The sequence below is a fragment of the Lepidochelys kempii genome, chromosome 1, assembly GCF_965140265.1.
Source record: "Lepidochelys kempii isolate rLepKem1 chromosome 1, rLepKem1.hap2, whole genome shotgun sequence".
NCBI lineage: Eukaryota > Metazoa > Chordata > Testudines > Cheloniidae > Lepidochelys > Lepidochelys kempii.
This window is the reverse complement of record NC_133256.1, coordinates 235256287-235277489: the sequence shown is the minus strand read 5'-3', so window position 1 is coordinate 235277489 and position 21203 is coordinate 235256287. Positions and strand designations below refer to the sequence as shown.

Here is a 21203-nt window from a genome sequence, read left to right as displayed (position 1 = left end):
CATATTTTATTTGTCAAAATAACACAATATAATAACACCAGTTTCAATTATTTTTCGCCATTTATTTCAAAATACCTGCCAGCAAGTATGTCTGTGACAATACAGATGACAGAAAAGATTCAGGAAATATTTTTTGACACACAGATTCCTTACTAGACATATTAATACAGAGCTCTGAGTAATAATTCATTTAAACAGAACCATATTTCCCACACCCCTCAGAAGCAGTGCAAAGGCTTGGGGGAGTCAGTATAATGGAGGGAAGTAAATTGCTGGGAAGGAGACTGGATGTGTAACAGGTTTTTTGGAGGGCACGGGGAAGGGATTGTTAGGGAGCTTCCCCCATGCAGACCAGCCTGCCTGACCCCTAGGCTTTCCCATTCAGTGAGGCACATCTGCCCCTGCCCCTCTGTTCCCTCACGCAGCCACTCCCCTGTCCCTATGTAGCTCTGCACTCCTTCCCCTGCCTCCATGTGTCTCTGTGCCCTAACCCAGCCACTCCTGTCCCTGTGTAGCTCTGCCCCACCTCCCTGTGTGTCTGCATCTCCCTTCCCCTGTGGCCCTGTGGCCCCACTCCCATTCAGCCTCTGCCCCAGTCTGTCCTCCCCCACTAGCCCTTATGAACCCCTGTCTGACGGACACCCCCCCCAGCACCCCACAGCCTGTCTCCTGACCTGGCCTGACAAGCGCTGTGAAGGCAGCTCTCTATCTTCCCTTGCATTACAGAGGGAGCTCACAAATGTAGTTTCTAAAAGGGAATTTTATTTTGATATTTAAGACTTGCATTAATATATAGAATGATGTTGAAAAAATCTATTGTTCTTGGCTTCAACAGGAATTGCAAGTTAATAAGCAACATAATATGAGATCTAACTCGATGTGTTTTAAGTAATCTTGGCTATAAACATGTTAGTGAAATGTGTTTACTATTTTCTATCAACTAAGAAATTTAGGAGGGAATCCTTTTAAAATTGCAGTTATGACTACTTATGGTAACTTATGAACTTGCATTATTTCTTTGGTAGCGAATGAACTATGTAACAAGAATTTTGAAAAATATTAATGGTGCTGTTATTAGCTCATGCTTATCGTTCTCATTTCAAGTTTTATTGATTTGTATTGAGTAACCCTTGAAAAGCAGCATTTACAAAGCAGAATTACTTTTGTCCAATGCTGGTAATTTCATACAGCCATGAATAGGTCTTCCTTCCCTCCAGTAAGATACAGTACCCTTTTTGAGGATTTTCTTGTCCTCAATATGCCTCATTTTGAATGACAGCGAACAATTCTGTTAATATTGTATTGTCTACAATATGCAAATTAGGGCTCCAAGAGGAGCCATGGTTGAATTGCAAAAAAAAAAAAAAAAAAATTGGTGTGGATAATGTTGATGTTAATGGTCTCAGCTATTTAATTGGACTATGTGTGTTTTGATTCAAATATAGCATGTTGGAAATGCCTGTTTAAAATTTAATTAATCACTGGGTTAGGACTTGAGCATATGCTAGAAGGGTGGAGGAGTTTTGTGGCAAGAGCATGTCCTCCCTTTATATAGTTTGACCAGGAGAAGGTACTCCTAGGAATAAACTTGTCTAATGTATTCTTTAACTTTCTTTGAATGAAGAGATGTTTCTGGGTAATTCCCTTTTCTGAGCAGAGTTCTTTGGTGCTGGATATAAAGGATAATTACAGTTTTACAGAAAGGATGCACTCTGCAATCTTTCTTAGTATCCTGACCAGTTTGCTTTAGCACATTGCGTTCGGTTGTATGTTCAGTGCAGTAGTAAATTTTTGAACGCCATGTTTTTTCTCTGAATGAAGGGGTGGCTGTGCCTGGAGGTATAATCTGGGGGCGTAGAACATCTAATATTTACCTGTAAATCATCATCTTTCTCCATCTGAAATGCCCATATCTTGGGTTCTCAACCCTATTCTGGATTACTGAATGTTAATTTTATGAAATGGTCTATGCATTTTCTCTGTTTGAGACCTTAGTTATGTGGGCTATTGCAACAATTACCTATGGTGATCTAATCTAGTAAGAGAGTGGGTTTTTAAAGACATTCTGGAAGAATGGTTAGTGTTCAAACTAGTAGGGTGGGTTTTTTAGGCTGTGTATGGAGGTGTGATGGATGGAGTTTGAGAGGAGTTGTATGGCTTTTTTATTTTTGGTAGCATTGAGAACGTGCTCAGTCCTGTGACTGGCAATATAAAAAAGCATTTCACCTTACTACTAAAATGTAGATTGGTTTGCGAAGGGTGAAAAAAGTTAATGGATTTTTCCCTGTGGAGAGAGGATTGCTGACTTATTCAATGCTATTTTCAATAGGAAAGCTATACTATGAAGAGTGCAGCAAAATTTGAATGACCTTACTGCACTGTTCAGAGTTTCAGTAATTCAGAATCTGTTTAATAAATGATACTGTAGATTTATACAAATACATTGTCCAAGAGGAAGTTGCTGAAATAATTTAATGTTTTTAGTAATACTTCAGTCTTCTGGCATGCATGTTGATATGGAATAGAAAAGGCCTGTAAAGTCTCATCTGGACTGTATCTCTAGGGTAATAGCTAAACACCTGTATCTTACAGCACAGATATGTCTCTGAATAGCCAGCAGTTATGTGGAATATAAAACAAAAAGCAAAACATGGAAAATTAGTTAGATCTATTTGTGTTATGTGAATTATAATTTTTACATACAAATGGTATAACATTTAAGCTGTCTGTCAGCTTTTGAGTGACTGAAATCCTTTGGACAGCGAAGGCTCATTCTTTTCCATAGAATTAGATTTATAAATGAGAACATTTACTACTGGCACACATAGAAAGCTGTGACAATTTTAAACTGAAGGTTATTTCGAAGAAACCTTGTTAGCATTCTGTTTCAAACCTTCCTGACCCATTTTAGACAATTTGCTAAAATCTGACGCTTTCAGTGGAGCAATACGTCTTATTTGAGTTAGTCTTCTCATATACACTAACTCTCTGACCCCTCACATGGGAGGGGAGGGGTGGAACTTATTTTTTCACTACTTGGAGGTGAATTTAATATCTAATTTTTCCAAACAAAAAAGAAACTGCACTGCACAATACTACTTGGTGCTGAGTTGGCTGTAGTATCACTAATGTTTTCGATAGAAATAAAAATAATAAGGAAAAAAGCGTGAATTATTACATAACTCTTTCTAGAGGGAACTCTTTCTATATTGTCATAAATTGGAAGGACAATTATTTGAATTTTTTTAAAAGCAACTACGTGCTCCATTATATTATTCCCGAGTTATTCCTACTTCTGGAGGAATTCTGCAGCAAAAAAATTAAAAACTTTGCACACAATATTTGAAAATTCTTCAAAATTCTGCATATTTTATTTGTCAAACAACAATATAATCATGCCCGTTTCAATTATTTTGGCAATTTATTTCTAAATATCTGTCAGCAAGTATGTCTGTAACAATACAGACAAAGATTCCGGTAGTTTTTTTTTTGACAAATTCCTTACTAGGCATATTAATACAGAACTTTGTGTAATTCATTTAAATTACAAACCAGAACTGTATTTCCTGCCGCTGTCAGAAGCAGTGCAAAGGTTTGGGGGAGTTAGGGGTAACAGAGGAGTTGAGGGAGAGGGAAGGAGCCTAGTAGTGAACCTGGAGGGTGTTGGGTGTGGGTGGGAGAAGGTTTTTTTGGGCAGGGAGGTGGGATTGTTGGGAAGCCTCCTCCATGCTGACCCCAATCTTCTCTCATTCAATCAGGCACGTTTACCCCTGTCCCCGCCCACCCCTCTCCCTGGCTCTCCAGCCCCCCTCCCCAGGCTCAATTCTGTCATGCCACTAGCTCATGAGCGTGTGCCCCAGTCTGTCCCCCTCACTAGCCATTCTGATCCCCAGTCTCTAACCTCCCCAGCAGCCCTGTGTGCCCCACTCTGTTCTAACTTGGCTCTGCAGGCAGGGTGCTGTGATCAACTTCTACTCCTGGGGGAATTCTGCAGCACTGGGCATAGAATTTTTTATTTTCCTACATAAAATACATTTTGCCTTAGGAAGTGCTGTAGTTCTGCCTTTTGCCCACCAGAGGCTGCTGTGGCACTAGAACAGCTAGCATGAACACAGGGCTGTTCTGGTGCCACAGAGGCCTCTGGTGGGCAAAAAGTGGAACTGCAGCACTTCTGAGGCAAAATGTTTTTTATGTGGGGAAAATACAAAATGATGGGAGACAGAGGAATTGTGCTTGTCCGCAGATGCGCAGAATTCCCCCAGGAGTATTCCTCTTCACCTTCCAATCGTGGAGGTCCCAGTGTGGATTATTTTGAGTCTTTCTAGCTTTGTGTGTTAGTGCCAGCAGGTGGAGCTGTTGAAGATTGGTCTTCTGGCTGCATGAGTCTAGAATCTCTAGAATTGAGTTTTTCTACTCTTTCATTATCTCCAGGGTTTGAAATTAATATTGGACTGAGTTCTGTTGAATTTGGTAGATGTTATCATAGTGTACTAGTCTTGTATAGTTAAATTACAGCTATGGATTTGGAGGGAAGTTATGGTAAACACCTAATAAATAGTCATTTTTCTTTGCTTCATCAAATGATAACTTTTGGCATTTACAAAATAAATTTCTAATTAAAAAAATACAAAAAATCTTCAAATATGAAAAATGAAATTCTCTGATAGTGGCATGTGGAGGCTGAGGCTTTGTGTTTCCCACACTGGGAAATGAGTTAGTTGTCTATGGCAGGGACCTGTTTGGGGCTCCAGGGGTTACAGCTGATTTTATCCAGCAACGGGTGAATATTATGTATAGAGTAAGTTTAGCAGCCGTCATCGAGGTGGCTAATCAATTATAGCCAAAGAGTGATGCTAACAAGTGCTATTCTTGTATCTCATATTGTGCAGAAGACAATGGGAAGCCTGAGAATAAAGGGTTGAAGATTTTCTAAGACTGAAACTTGTCATGTACTACCTTGACAGCACTACCTGGATGAGGAGGGAGGAGAAACCTTTCATTGAGTATCCATGTGTGATTCTCTAGCAGTGCACCTTAGACCAAAAAAAAGTGGAAATGGTTTTCCCCCTTTTTGGTTGTGTTGGAAAGACTGAGTAAATGTTTGCAGCATATTCGGGGCATGCTTTGCCAAAAGATATTTAAAAATCTTTCCACCTTCTATACAATTTATTTGCTTCTGCATGTCCACAGTTGTCGAAAGGAACTAGGAACCTCCCCACTGCTCTAATGAATATGAACATTTAAAACATTGTGTGTAGGGGGCATTTACAGTTTCATGCACATTTCAGTTCAACAAAGAAAATGGCTTTATTTAAGCATTTAGTTCAGCTGAGAATCAGGTTTTGCATCATGTGTTCTTGAAAGGAATTTAAATGTATAGAAGCATACACAATAGAAGGACTGACTCATTTTTGTTTCTTGTTAAATTGATGCTGTAGCAAACTACATTCTGACATTCAGGAGTAAAAAGGCAATATTTCAGTGTATTGTAGAAAATTTGGGGGGCTTGAATGCATTTAACATGCCAATATGTGAAAATACTAATACTTTTTTTTTTTTAACTAAAGATTAACAGGTCTCTATTTTTCTTCTACTTGCTTAGACACAGCCAACTCAATTTTATTATTTTTAATCTGTATTTAGGAATCTGTGATCCTGAGAGCATCTCAGTGCCAGTGGGTACGCTGTTGTCATGGTAGACGAAAGATGGCATGTAATATGTCATTGGAAAACTAATAATTGATCATTAATATTCTTGAGTGATGTATGCATAGCAAACCCATGGCAGGACTTTATAGATTTATGCTTCAAATATGTGCTTAAAATGTATTTTGCAAGGAGTGCCTAAGCCCCCGCTTGTTCTGAATAAAGGAATGGGTTCCACCTGCTTGAATGTATCTCTGATGTAAATTAGGCAAGGTGTGACCAAGGACAGAGAAAAGCTCATTTACATGTTAGGTAAACAAAGCCACCAGGAGAACAAGTGGGGGAAAGATAACTAGTTAAGTCTCCATGGGGGATGGAGACTGCACCCCAGAAAGCCTGCATGTTTCTTGAAGCAGGGTCAGTGAACTTCAGGAAGATAGCATGGTGTCTGCACGCCAGCAGGAGAGAGAAGCTTTCTCTGGGCTTACTTTTCAAAGAATACATTTCAAAGGTTTACTAGACCATAAAAAGAATGGGGAGAGAACCCCGTAGCGATCCATTACTCGATGCACTAAAGAAGCCAGAGCTCTTGAAACCTCAGAATGTTGGATCCTGTAACCAAAGGGGTTGAAGTTTCTGGGACCTGAGTACAGGTGAGAAATCGACATAGGCAAAGAATTTAAGCAAGTTTCTATACATTTTAGTCTTAGCTTATTTTTACTTTTGTTTGTAACCATTTCTGTTCTTACTTATTCTACTTGATAGCACTTAAATCTATGATATTGGTTAAATATACTATAAAATGGTTCAGTGCTTTGTTTGAAATTAGGTGTTTGTTAACCCCAGTTAAGGTAATAAGCATTTGGAGCAGCAAACGTAACTTCGGTAAGTGTTCTGCAAGAGGGCTGATGGATTGGGGGAAATTTGGGACTGGAGAGGCGTTGGGTCACCTAGCAAAAGTAAGTGGGTGGTGGAAGCCAGGGTGTGACCTTCATGCTTGTATGCTGGCTGTTGGTGTCAGCGCTGTGAACCATGGCAACATAGCATTGAAGGTACCCAGATTTGCAGGGCAGGTGGTGACAGTGTCTTACTGGTGTGGGTTGAACCCCAAAGTGTTACACTCTGTCTCATTAGCCATTATTAAGGCTAAGATTTAGTCATGGGTAATAAACAATAAACAGGTCACAGGCAATAAACAAGAAGTCATGGATCCGGGACCTGTCCATGACTTGTACTGTCTACACCTGACTAAATCTTGGGTATTCTGGAGGGGCTCCAAGAATGCAGCTGCTGCTCTGGGGGCCTCCGGGGCACCCGCTAGTGCATGGAGTGGTGGTGATGTGGCTGGCCCTGGGACCACCTGGGCTGCTGCAGTGGCTTTGGGGTCAGTCGTACCTGCTCCCTGCAGAAGTCATGGAGGTCTCGGAAAATCATGGAATCCATGACCTCCGTGACAGACTCGCACCCATAGCCATTGTCTATATTTACACTCATTCACAGGTTTAATACAGATTTGGATGATTGCTCCCTTTGCGTCGTGTACCTTCAGAGAACAGAGCATGTATGTGGATTCTAGAGCAGCATATAAGCATAACATAGCCATGCTCATACATATCAACAAAGTCCCCTGTGTGTGTAGAAACTAACGTGAATAACTGAAGTCCAATCAGTACTCAGTGAAAACAAATACTACATGGAGATTTCTAAGGTGTAAAGTAACATTTTAATTATCTAAGCATTATTAAACAGCTGTCTTGTTAATGAGAAATTTGAGTCAAGAAGTTAATTTTCATTGTAAGTCTAAATGTAAATGTGTTTTTGTTTAAATTTTGTTTGGGAGTTGGTTTGTATCTTTCTCCCTAGAGAAAATAGCCTAAGAAATCTCAGGCTGTCATACGCCAAGCTCAGAAGGAAAAAGTGTTCTTTTCAGAGTTCTTTTTCTGCAACAGTTAACTGTCTTTTCATCCCTGAGGTCTAATACTTCAGAAAGGATTCTGATTTCTATCTCAACAAAGGAAAGACCTATTTCTTTAGGATCTGTCATGCTGAGATTGTCAGAACAAGTGTTTTAGTGCCTTCCTATACTTTATATAATGGTTATATAAATAGTCTATATTTATTGTAGGGACCAATTCACTTACCCCGGTGAAATATTGCAGCTCTTGAGCAGCACAGAAGCACAAGAGTTTAGGACAGGAAATATATAAATAGAAACTCCAGGGGGAGGTTGTGTAGGTAGCCATCACACCAGATGGAATTTGGCTAGAATTTAAATCTCCTCATTTTCTGAAAAATACCCCATTGAACCACTCTAGAGGCATGGATCAATAAAGAAGAGTGCCATCTACTGAATCACCAACACCACTTCCTGCATACATACAGTCCAGGAACAGCAAATATGAATGGTTGCTTTTAAGTGTGTGAAGTCAGCTTTTGCCAAATTTCATTTTCTTACCTACGTGCTAACCAGGGAATTGAGCCCTTGTCTCCCAAGTCACCAGCCAGCACCTTAACTACTGGACCATAATCCCTGTCTAATTGTTCCTTACCACTTTTTTCATTTGTTACAACATGCATCTGTTTTTGTTCTATTGAAATCACTAGGTATAGCCCTCGAATTCCTATTGGTGTGCTGCAAGGACAATGTCCTATTTTCTGAAATAAAGCAAAAGTGGATGCTAGTTTAGAATTTCTTTAACTGTATTGAATACATACATTTTTGTCACTGGTTGCAAAAAGAAATATCAACTATGGAGCTGTGTTTGACCAGAATAAAACCATCAAGAAATGAATAATTTATGGTCTTAGTTACATTGTTAACTGAATTGATTGAAGAAAGAGGTCACCTTTGAAAAACCGTTGCATTGAAATTGTTAGGACTTTCACTACAACCCTATTTTTACATGTACAAGTTTCTGAAAATCTTGTGGAGCTAAAACTTTCTGTGCTTTCTCACCAGTAGTTCACAAAATGTCTGACTAAAGTAACCTCAGACTCTGTACATATAAGGGAAGTATAGAATTCTTTTGTGGGTTGGAGTCTTGGAAATAGTATTTAAGTTATGATTCCAGAGGCACTTGATGATTGCTGTAATTACTTAATTTTCTTCCTGTGCCCCAAAGTGAAGCACTCCAAAAATCAAAAACTCTGAAATAACCTTTACATAGCATGGAAAAATCAGTAATCAGATCAGAAGCCTTCTACTGAGATAATTTTAGCAGAAATTAAGAAAATTTGTTGTATCATGATATCCCCCAGGATTTTGCTGGGAATCGTAGTTTGTTTTTTGCAAGACTGGTGTCAAAAATATCTAATTTTCCACTGCTATTCTTTATGTGAAGAGGAATGTATCCTGCTCTTAGTTGTGACTATTCCTTCCAATATTTTGCAGAGGTTTTCTGGTCAACTGGATTTTTAATTATCACAGAGGGTTAGGAACTCTGCGTTACTCATTTAAGAGACCATCTCTTCAGCAGCACTGTATGTTGTAATATGCGGGGGCATTCATGCAATACAATAGACCAGTGTTTCCCAAACTGTGTTCTGCACGATGTGAATAGGTGTTTGGTGAAAGAATCGTAATTAAAAAAAAAAAGGGTCTTGCACTTGATTTTTGTACTACTTTATACACACTTTCCAGTTAGAAATTGTTCAAGTTATTTTAAATTTGTATTTTTGCTTTGTTTTATAAAATAAAATATATTTGAGCATAAATAACGGGATTTTTTATTTGAAAACCAAATGACTACAAAATAATATTATAAGTGTTCTGTAAATATGTACCAGGTGTTCCGTAGCCAAAAAAAGTTTGGGAAACACTGCAATAGATGCTTGTTTGCAACAACACCTTGTAAGAGCAACTGCTGCTTACAAGCAACATTTCCCCTCGGAACCCTTTCCCTACCATGAATTGTCCACTTGGTAACAGCAACATAGTTCCTGCATAAGAGCAATGTTTGTGAAGTTGTGACGACATATCCAGGAATGAAGACTGGGGAGGGGCATGTAGGGGCGTTGACTCCCCCCACCCACTCCCCAACTGCATCTTCCACTTCCTTCCTGACCCTAGCCCTTTAATAGTGAAACTAAAAATGTCACAAAATACCACATATGTGGAGACAGCACCCACTATCAGATGAACACTAGAGTTCCTCTGAGCAGGGTCTTTTCTCCGTTTTATACCAAAAACACGGTCAGTGCTCATCATATTGAGTCAACAATGTGATGCTGTTGCAGAAGAGGCAAACATTCTCTGATATTAACTGGCATGTTGTATGTAAGACACAGGAAGTAACTATTGCGCTCTACTCCGCACAGATGAGGACTCAGCGCGAGTCCAGTTTCAGGCGCCATACTTTGAGTGGACAACTTGGGGAGTTCAGAAAAGAAACAATAACAGTCAGTTACTCCTTTGTTAGTGTCCGAGCTCTGTTATAGAGCTAAGTGGCCAAGGTTTCACTTCATGCTGAACATCATGCTGGGTGTCACTATGATTACATGTGGTGGAATCTGTGTTTTTCCCCTTTGGTTTTTGAGAAATCTAGGAAACTGCATACGCGCAATGCATTAAAAGAACATTCATTGCAAAGTCAAATATTTAGAAGTTAAGAAATACCTGAATTAAGGTTTCCCATGCCTTGTGCATGTTTTATGATCTTTAGTTACATGTGTGGCTACCTTAATTGTAGCATTTTCTAACATGAGCGTTTTACTTTGAAACCTTTAGCGTTCTTCTATCATAGGTATTTATGTGCAGTGGATTGGTATTAACCAAGTAACATGGAAAAAAAATTGAAGACGGTTAGGCTCAAATTTGGTTCAAAAGGGCAAAATGCTAATTTAAGGTCTAGCCTGTAAATACTATAGATATAACTTTTTTGAAAAGTTAATATGGAAAGTAGACCTATAACTTGCAGTAGATTGTTAGACTAATAGCAAAGACTATTAGCAAATATAGTATTACTCAATACAGTCCTTCTTTGAGCAGGAGGTTGGACTAGATGACCTCCTGAGGTCCCCTCCAACCCTGATGTTCTATGAAACCTAGCTTTTTAGAGTGTTGTGAATTTAGTAAGTTGTGATGTCTCAAGGCTGCAAAGGATTTCATTGTCACATTAGCTGAACAAACACAAAGTAGGAGTGCCTACCCTGAGGGCTTACAATCTAAATGGACAAGATAGACAAATGGTGGGGAGGGAAACAGGTGAGGAAAGATGCCCAATGTCACACAACATTTCAGCAGCGGAGTAGGGATTAGAGTCCGGGTCTCCTGACTCCAGCTAGTATCCTAGCCACTTGAACACACTACTCCTAAATGTACAAGAATGTTTGTTTGTATCTTTATCCTTTAAAACTTAATCTGTACGAGGGAAACTAACATCTTTAAACAGCGAGAAACATTTTTATTACATACACATTTCAGTACAAGTAAACATGAGAGAGTGCCAGTTGACAGTTATTAAATATATTAGCAAGTATTTGTGATGCCTTTTCTTATTCTGGAGATGACAAAATGGCCTGTTTGTATTTGTTTCTGGTGAAGTACTTGAGAACTCCTGCATATAACAGCAACTTTGAGTGATTACTTCATGTGCAATTTTTTTAAAGAGCATATAAAGCCACTTAAATGGACAGAAAGAAAAGGAGTACTTGTGGCACCTTAGAGACTAACCAATTTATTAGAGCATAAGCTTTCGTGAGCTACAGCTCACTTCCTCAGATGCATATCATGGAAACTGCAGCAGGCTTTATATATACACAGAGAATATGAAACAATACCTACTCCCACCCCACTGTCCTGCTGGTAATAGACAAGCCATTTACAACGCACACTTTGCTTCTCTACAAAAGAAAAAGGACACTAAACTTTCTAAACTACTACATGCTACAAGGGGCCACAGCAATGGTTCCCTCAACCCACCTAGCAATATTGTTAACCTATCCAACTATACTCTCAGCCCAGCAGAAGCAGCTGTTCTATCTCGGGGCCTCTCCTTCTGCCCCTCCACCCCCACGAACATGATACAGTTCTGTGGTGACCTAGAATCCTATTTTCGACGTCTCCGACTCAAGGAATATTTCCAAAATACCTCTGAACAGCATACTAATCCACAGAGTTCTCCCTACCAACACTACAGAAAGAGGGATTCTAGGTGGACTCCTCCTGAAGGTCGAAACAGCAGACTGGACTTCTACATAGAGTGCTTCCGCCGACGTGCACGGGCTGAAATTGTGGAAAAGCAGCATCACTTGCCCCATAACCTCAGCCATGCGGAACGCAATGCCATCCACAGCCTCAGAAACAACTCTGACATCATAATCAAAAAGGCTGATAAAGGAGGTGCTCTTGTCATCATGAATAGGTCGGAATATGAACAAGAGGCTGCTCGGCAGCTCTCCAACACGAGTTTCTACAAGCCATTACCCTCTGATCCCACTGAGAGTTACCAAAAGCAACTACAGCATTTGCTCAAGAAACTTCCTGAAAAAGCACAAGATCAAATCCGCACACACACACCCCTGGAACCCCGACCTGGGATATTCTATCTACTACCCAAGATCCATAAACCTGGAAATCCTGGGCGCCCCATCATCTCAGGCATTGGCACCCTGACAGCAGGATTGTCTGGCTATGTAGACTCCCTCCTCAGGCCCTACGCTACCAGCACTCCCAGCTACCTTCGAGACACCACTGACTTCCTGAGGAAACTTCAATCCATCGGTGATCTTCCTGATAACACCATCCTGGCCACTATGGATGTAGAAGCCCTCTACACCAACAGTCCACACAAAGATGGACTACAAGCCGTCAAGAACACTATCCCCGATACTGTCACGGCTAACCTGGTAGCTGAACTTTGTGACTTTGTCCTTACCCATAACTACTTCACATTTGGGGACAATGTATACCTTCAGATCAGCGGCACTGCTATGGGTACCCGCATGGCCCCACAGTATGGCAACATTTTTATGGCTGATTTAGAACAACGCTTCCTCAGCTCTCGTCCCCTAAAGCCCCTACTCTACTTCCGCTATATTGATGACATCTTCATCATCTGGACCCATGGAAAAGAAGCCCTTGAGGAATTCCACCATGATTTCAACAATTTCCATCCCACCACCAACCTCAGCCTGGACCAGTCCACACAAGAGATCCACTTCCTGGACACTACAGTGCTAATAAAAGATGGTCACATAAACACCACCCTATACCGGAAACCTACTGACCGCTATTCCTACCTGCATGCCTCCAGCTTTCACCCTGACCACACCACACGATCCATCGTCTACAGCCAAGCTCTGCGATACAACCGCATTTGCTCCAACCCCTCAGACAGAGACAAACACCTACAAGATCTCTGTCAAGCTTTCTTACAACTACAATACCCACCTGCAGAAGTAAAGAAACAGATTGATAGAGCCAGAAGAGTTCCCAGAAGTTACCTACTACAGGACAGGCCTAACAAAGAAAATAACAGAACACCGCTAGCCGTCACCTTCAGCCCCCAACTAAAACCCCTTCAACGCATTATTAAGGATCTACAACCTATCCTAAAGGATGACCCAACACTCTCACAAATCTTGGGAGACAGGCCAGTCCTTGCCTACAGACAGCCCCGCAACCTGAAGCAAATACTCACCAACAACCACATACCACACAACAGAACCACTAACCCAGGAACTTATCCTTGCAACAAAGCCCATTGCCAATTGTGCCCACATATCTATTCAGGGGACACCATCACAGGGCCTAATAACATCAGCCACACTATCAGAGGCTCGTTCACCTGCACATCCACCAATGTGATATATGCCATCATGTGCCAGCAATGCCCCTCTGCCATATACATTGGTCAAACTGGACAGTCTCTACGTAAAAGAATAAATGGACACAAATCAGATGTCAAGAATTATAACATTCATAAACCAGTCGGAGAACACTTCAATCTCTCTGGTCACGCAATCACAGACATGAAGGTCGCTATCTTAAAACAAAAAAACTTCAAATCCAGACTCCAGCGAGAAACTGCTGAATTGGAATTCATTTGCAAATTGGATACTATTAATTTAGGCTTAAATAGAGACTGGGAGTGGCTAAGTCATTATACAAGGTAGCCTGTTTCCTCTTGTTTTTTCCTACCCCCCCCCCCCCCAGATGTTCTGGTTTAACTTGGATTTAAACTTGAAGAGTGGTCAGTTTGGATGAGCTATTACCAGCAGGAGAGTGAGTTTGTGTGTGTATGGGGGTGGGGGGGATGTGAGAGAACCTGGATTTGTGCAGGAAATAGCCCAACTTGATTGTCATGCACATTGTGTAAAGAGTTGTCACTTTGGATGGGCTATCACCAGCAGGAGAGTGAATTTGTGTGGGGGGGTGGAGGGTGAGAAAACCTGGATTTGTGCTGGAAATGGCCCACCTGATGATCACTTTAGATAAGCTATTACCAGCAGGACAGTGGGGTGGGAGTAGGTATTGTTTCATATTCTCTGTGTATATATAAAGCCTGCTGCAGTTTCCATGATATGCATCTGAGGAAGTGAGCTGTAGCTCACGAAAGCTTATGCTCTAATAAATTGGTTAGTCTCTAAGGTGCCACAAGTACTCCTTTTCTTTTTGCGAATACAGACTAACACGGCTGTTACTCTGAAACCTTAAATGGACAGGTTGATTTTATTTATTAGTTGGCTCTAGGTGTTAATTGTTTTAGTAACCGACAAAGCTGTCTGAGGCACTTAAAAGATGAAGAGGAGCAGAGGCTTCTTCATGATAGATCAAAGGTCCGAGGATTGATAGCATAACAAAAAATAAAGTACATCAAATCCCAAATAATACATTGTAAATTATATATATATATATATATATATATATATATATAAAATTTACAAAGACTCAGGAAAGAAGTCAGGTTAGTCATTCATGGGACTACAGAAAAATCCTAACCTAAAACTTCTGAGAGAGGTTCCAGCCAAAATCCTGACAGAACTTTCTTCTGGGCTATTGTTATGGATAGATAATTTCATGTTCTTGTAAAATTATAGTATACCCATCAAATTCTAGTAGATTTAAATGTTTTTTAAACCAGTACAGAATTAGTTTGTCAATTGGTATTTTATAGTCAATATTTTAGTCAACTGCCTGCAGAAACAGAGGATTTAAATTTCATTTTTTTTTATTTTTTTTTAAGATTAAATATACTGAGCTGTACCATGTCTGAATTTAGTCCAGTCTGGCCTACAGAAAATGCTTCTCTTACATACAATATAAAGGATTTAGTGCAAGGCCCTGAACATCGGAATATGGTGTCTTCCTTTCATGTGTCTGGGGGAAGGGGAAAGGAGAATTTAAAGTGGATCTACAAGGGTTCTTGCTTAATGTTAAAAGTCTTTAATAATAATAATAAAAAAAAAGTTATGACTCTCACTTTCCACTTAATTCTGGCCCAACCTTTTTTCATGTTGTTCTTCAGCTTGTACCTAATATGTAACCATACTCATCTAGAATACTCAATCAAGCCATAGACTTGATCAAGTCTTGCAGCTCTCCTTACTGAATATCAATGGAGATTGGCCACTAGAACTGACATACACTGTGATTTTGATTAATGTGGGTTTGTGCCAACAGTTTATTTTGTAGAAAAATTTAATGTGGAATTTCTGGTTTGAATAATCCCACATTCAACCAAAACTCTAGTTTTTCATATGGTTTTTCACTCTAAAATGGTACAAGTATGCCAAAAGAATTGCAAGAAAAGGTGAATCTGGCTAGTGCCTTTTGTTGGCTCTTTGATCTTTGTTTGCTTATTGACGAGGAAATTTTCCCTTTAAAACTGGTACTGACTTCCTGCTACTGGGCACTCCTGTTGCTTTACTTTATTCTTCTGTTGTTGTGACAGTCTCAAATGTAAATATACTGTTAATTCTCTTGCAATTAAGTTTAATGCTTTAAATTACTATTAGTCTCAATGAGTTGAGCAGCTGTCACGTTCCTAGGCCTTTTTAAAGATTGAGCTCTGTTATCTTTAGCTCTTTAATTTTTGATGCATTTCTAAATGATGAATTAGTCACATCATCAAGTTAAACATCACATGAGTGTCACAAATATAAACAAGAGAAGAAAAATGTCACATACACAATATAGTGATTTTTAGCAATCCTTTTAGGTATAGTAAGCCGCTAATTATTTTTAATATTGTCTGACATAAACCCAATAAATATAGTTAATTTAAAGGAGATTGAAATGGGCTTATCTGAAAAAAACAAACAAACCCTGAAGTCATTTGACTCAGCCTGCATTATGGGAGTTTCAAACCATCCTTCCGAAGCTTCTGGCACAGGCAGTGTCAGAGAATGCCAAACAAGGTGGAGTAGTTGTCTGCCTGTTTTCAGCATTTCCTATGTCTGAATCTGAAAATTCACAAGATACGCACTTTGTCCTGTGAATTATTGATCAGTTTTTAATATTTTCAAGCCTACTACTTGTGGTGGCCACATTGTTGCAAGTTTATCTAATGTGACAGTCCTAATTTGAGATTGTAGATTAGATTCAACTCTGGTTTCAGCACTAGATTAGAAAGAAAAAGATGCATTTCACTGTGAAATGTACAGAACTTTCTCTGACCTTTTTATGATTCATTTGATAGAAGGCTGAGTCAGGTGAATAGTCACATTGATTTAAACAGGACTACTTTTCTGAGCGGCTTTGCAGGATCAAACCCTTCTTTATATAAGGAACAGGATTAGTTCTGTTGAAAAGGAATTAAACAGTAATGATTCCTCAGAACGATACTTTATAAGCAACAGTGAAGCATGCATAATTGCATTACGTTATCTCCTCATGGAGTATGGATTAAGCTTTTTTCCACCACTTGGGGGGAGCAGAAGCCTGTGATGGAGAAGTAATGGGCACACTTTTGTCTCCTGCCTCACAATCGTCCTTGGTGCTGAGCAGCAAGAGACTGCGGAAGCTTTGCTGTTCACATTTGACTGAAAGCCTATTTTGTGGTGAACATTTGGGGACAATGTATGCCTTCAAGTCAGTGGCACTGCTATGGGTACCCGCATGGCCCCACAGCATACCAACATTTTTGTGGCTGACTTAGAACAACGCTTTCTTAGCTCTTGTCCCCTAACGCCCCTACTCTACTTGCACTACATTGATGACATCTTCATCATCTGGACCCATGGAAAAGAAGCCCTTGAGGAATTCCTCCATGATTTCAACAATTTCCATCCCACCATCAACCTCAGCCTAGACCAGTCCACACAAGCGGTCCATTTCCTAGATGCTACAGTGCTAATAAGCGATGGTCACACAAACACCACCCTATGCTGGAAACTTACTGATCGCTGTACTTACCTACATGCCTCCAGCTTCCATCCAGACGATCCATTGTCTACAGCCAAGCTCTACGATACAACTGCATTTGCTCCAATCACTCAGACAGAGACAAACACCTACAAGATCTCTCTCAAGCAGTCTTAAAACTACAATACCCACCTGCTGAAGTGAAGAAACAGATTGACAGAGCCAGAAGAGTACCCAGAAGTTACTTACTACAGGACAGGCCCAACAATGAAAATAACAGAACGCCACTAGCCGTCACCTTCAGCCCCCAACTAAAACCTATCCAGCGCACCATCAAGGATCTACAACCTATTCTGAAAAAATATCCAGTCCTCGCTTACAGACAGCCCCCAACCTGAAGCAAATACTCTCCTCCAACTACACAACAAAACCACTAACCCAGGAACCTATCCTTGCAACAAAGCCCGGTGCCAACTCTGTCCACATATTTATTCAAGTGACACCATCATAGGACCTACTCACATTAGCCACGCCTTCAGGGGCTCATTCACCTGCACATCTACCAATGTGATATACGCCATCATGTGCCAGCAATGCCCCTCTGCCATGTACGTTGACCAAACTGGACAGTCTCTACGCAAAAGAATGAATGGACACACATCTGACATAAGGACTAATAACATTCAAAAACCGGTAGGAGAACACTTCAACCTCTCTGGTCACTCAGTAACAGACTTAAAGGTGGCAATTTTGCAACAGAAAAGCTTCGAAAACAGACTCCAACGAGAAACTGCTGAGCTTGAATTAATATGCAAACTACATAGCCTTAACTGGGGTTTGAATAGAGACTGGGTGTGGCTGAGTCATTACACAAATTGAATCTATTTCCTTAAGTTAAGTAACCTCACAACTTCATGTCAACTGTCTAAATTGGCCATCTTGATTATCACTGCAAAAGTTTTTTTTCTCCTGCTGATAAAATCTTATCTTAATTAATTAGCCTCCTACAGTTGGTATGGCTACTTCCACCTTTTCATGTTCTCAGTATGTGTATATCTATCTATCTATCTATCTTCTTACTATATGTTCCATTCTATGCATCAGATGAAGTGGGCTGTAGCCCACAAAAGCTTATGCTCAAATTTGTTAGTCTCTAAAGTGCCACAAGTACTCCTGTTCTTTTTGCGGATACAGATTAACATGGCTGCTACTGTGAAACTTTACATTTCTATTCTTATCAGATGCTTTGTAAGGGAGTCCGTATCTTCTGCAACAGGACCTTGTGGTATCCACAACTTCCCAGACCAGGAAGTCGTCCTTACTCTGGATCTGAAGGGAAGTTAGCGGGAGAGACAGGGAACATACTCAGAAACTCATCTCAGCAATTCCATCAAGTGCAAATCAGCAATCCAAGGCTTTATCTACACTGGCAAATTATGTAGTCTTTGAACATTTATTAACTTGCTGGAGGATTCTCTGCTCCTTGAGGTCTTCAAACTACAATTTGAGGACTTCAATAGCACAGATATAGGTGTGAGGTCATTTTTAGGAGTGGTGGGTGAAATTCTGTGGCCTGCATTGTGCAGGAGGTCAGACTAGATGATCATAATGGTCCCTTCTGACCTAAATATCTATGAATCTATGAAACTAATGACATAAAATTACATTAAATGCAACTCAGCACACTGTATTGAAAAGGCTGTTGTGTTTTAACATCATGCCAGCTGGTGATGGGTTAACATTAGGGTATCTCCACCCAACCATGTGAGCTTTTTAGGGTATGGCTACACTTCAAATGCTACAGCGGTGCAGCTTGTGGTACTTAGGTGTAGACACTATCTATGCTGATGGGAGGGATTCTCCCATTGGTGTAGGTAATCCACCTCCTTGAGAGGTGGTAGCTAGTTTGACAGAAGAATTCTTCCATCAACCTAGTGCTGTCTACAGTGAAGATTAAGTCAGCTTAAGTACACTGCTCAAGGGTGTGGATTTTTCTCATCCCTGAGCAATAAACCTAAGCAGACTTAATTTTCTCTGGTAGACCAAACCTCAAAAGAGAGAGCTAGCAGCCGGGATGTGTGCGCTCTTGAGAGAGGCAGGTGCCACCCTGATGTAAGATCAATAAAGAAAAGAAGGCTCACACCTAACCGAGAGAAAGGGAGACATCCATGAGAGGTGGGTGCCTCCCCGAGAAACAACTGTGTTTGCTGGCACTATTGGCCAGAGAAAAGGGAGCGCTTGCGAGAGGTGGGTGCTGACCCCATTACAGAGCAATAATTTGTTTTATAGTAATTGCTATTAGGGTGATTTGAATCTCTTTTAAAATTGTGTACTTTCAGGAGTGATTTTTTTTTTAAAGAAAAGTCTAAAATCTGTTAGTGTATTTTGATTAAAAATTTCAGACCTTTATTGCCTCGTTTTGTGGGGAAAATGGAATATGAATCACTGTTTACCGCAAGATACAAAACATAGTTACTATATTCAGTGATTTTCTTCCTTCGCATCCCTAAGTACAGGATGAAATTTCAAAATGAGTCAGTATTTTATGAGCAATTCAAGCTGCATATAGAAACCCAGTCTCAGAAGTGAAACTAAAGTAAAAGATTTGCTGTTTGTGTAACATAATTTGATACTGTTTTTTAAACTAATTGGACTTCAGTATTTTGCCTCTGCAAGCTGTAATGTTTAAAATCTATACTCTTGGTTTCAGTTTTTGTTGAAAATAGCTTACGTTGCTCAGTACATCTTGTTTCATAACACTTATTGGTAACGATTTCTCATTGGAGAGAACTGAGTTAGTGATTTGGAGCTGCAATAACATTAGAGAAGCAGTGTGACATCACTCTGGTATCAGTTTTCTAGTGAGGCTAGGAACCCTGACAGCTAAAGGATGCTTTTTCTCGGTGTCAGGGCTGTGCAGTGCTCATTGGGGAGCAGCTTCAAAGACAAAAGGGCTTTGCCTCACATCGTTTCCAAGTGTTTTTGTTGTTTGTGTGTGAAGCTTTTGGTAGAGAATGAATTTCCCTGAAGACTGGTGAGTAATTCTTGTGTTTTGGATACATTTCATCAGCTAATGACTGTAAGTGACCGGCTTTCTTGGGGGAAAAAACAAGTTTTGCTTTGTATGAATTTGAATTTGAGGTGCCTTAGAGACTGTATAATTTACATGAGAAGTTAAAAGTTGAGAACTCAGTTTGAACTTGGAACAATAATAGCTACTTATTTCAGATTGCTATTGATAAGTGTATGTAGCTTGAAGGATTAGTATTTTTAAATATAATTTCAGTATTGCTTTTTTTAACTTTTTAAATGAACTGCTATTAGAGGAAACTTGCGTACTGTATGTAAAGTAGTTTAAATTACTACTATCAAAATCACTGATATGAAAGCTGCAGCCACGCAGTGTGCTTGTCTGTGGTTTGAATCTTTTCATACATAGAATATACAATTCATAATTACTGCTGTTTAGTTCTATAGCTCATTGTGAGTTTTCAAACATTTTTTTAAATTAGTGTGCAACAATAGGAATACCTCAAAATAAGTAGCTTCAAGTGTATCACAGAACATAATAAAGGTAGTGCTAGGATCTGACCGTATAACAAATATTACATATGTTGAAGTAGGAGTGTTTGTGACAAATATACAGAACGGAAGAGGAAAATCTGATCCATTCTCAAAGAAGCTACATAAACTGCAAAGATACCTTTTAAACCTTGTACTTTGAGCTGTGAACCCTGTCATAAAGTGTACCATGTTGTATTGTATGGCAAACTCTGCATGTCTATTTGGCAAACTCTGCATGTCTATTTGCAGCTTTTCAGGCATGAGGTATCTGAAGCATATTCCTATGTCATTCAAACTGATTTTTTTCTTATTACAAAGGTAATATAGGATATCTCGCTTTCATTTTCCAGGCACTGGACAAAACCCTTGAAGGGAAGCCTTCTAATGGTAGCTTGCTGTCAACACTTTACATTCCAAAAACCCTTGAGCAGATTCAAATGTTAAGAAAATTATTTTAAAAGCCTATTAAGCGTTCTATTTTTAAGGACGGGAAATTTGACTGGTATATCTATAAATACATAAACAGGTATATTTTATGAAAAAAGCCTGCATATTTATCACAATAAGGATATCAGGTCTTGATGGATAAATAAACGTAAACCCATCTAATCCAATTTTCTGGAGTTCCTAGAGAGTAATGAAACTAATCTTTGTAGATGTTAGATTTCAGCAGAGTAGTAAGTTCAGG

General features: G+C 39.7%; 1 protein-coding gene across 31 annotated transcripts in view; it reads left to right on the top strand.

Moving 5' to 3' along the window:
- The window catches only part of PLEKHA5 (pleckstrin homology domain containing A5), a 273041-nt gene that overhangs the window by 90426 nt on the left and 161412 nt on the right, over positions 1-21203 (top strand). Inside the window, exon 1 of one of the 31 annotated variants that reach the window (XM_073318805.1) lies at positions 19882-19985. The exons of the other annotated variants lie outside the window; for them this stretch is intronic. Within the exon in view, the coding sequence (XP_073174906.1) occupies positions 19966-19985 (20 nt within the window). The 5' untranslated portion in view covers positions 19882-19965. Of the gene's footprint in view, positions 1-19881; positions 19986-21203 lie in introns of those variants that run through there. 31 annotated transcript variants of the gene reach the window in all.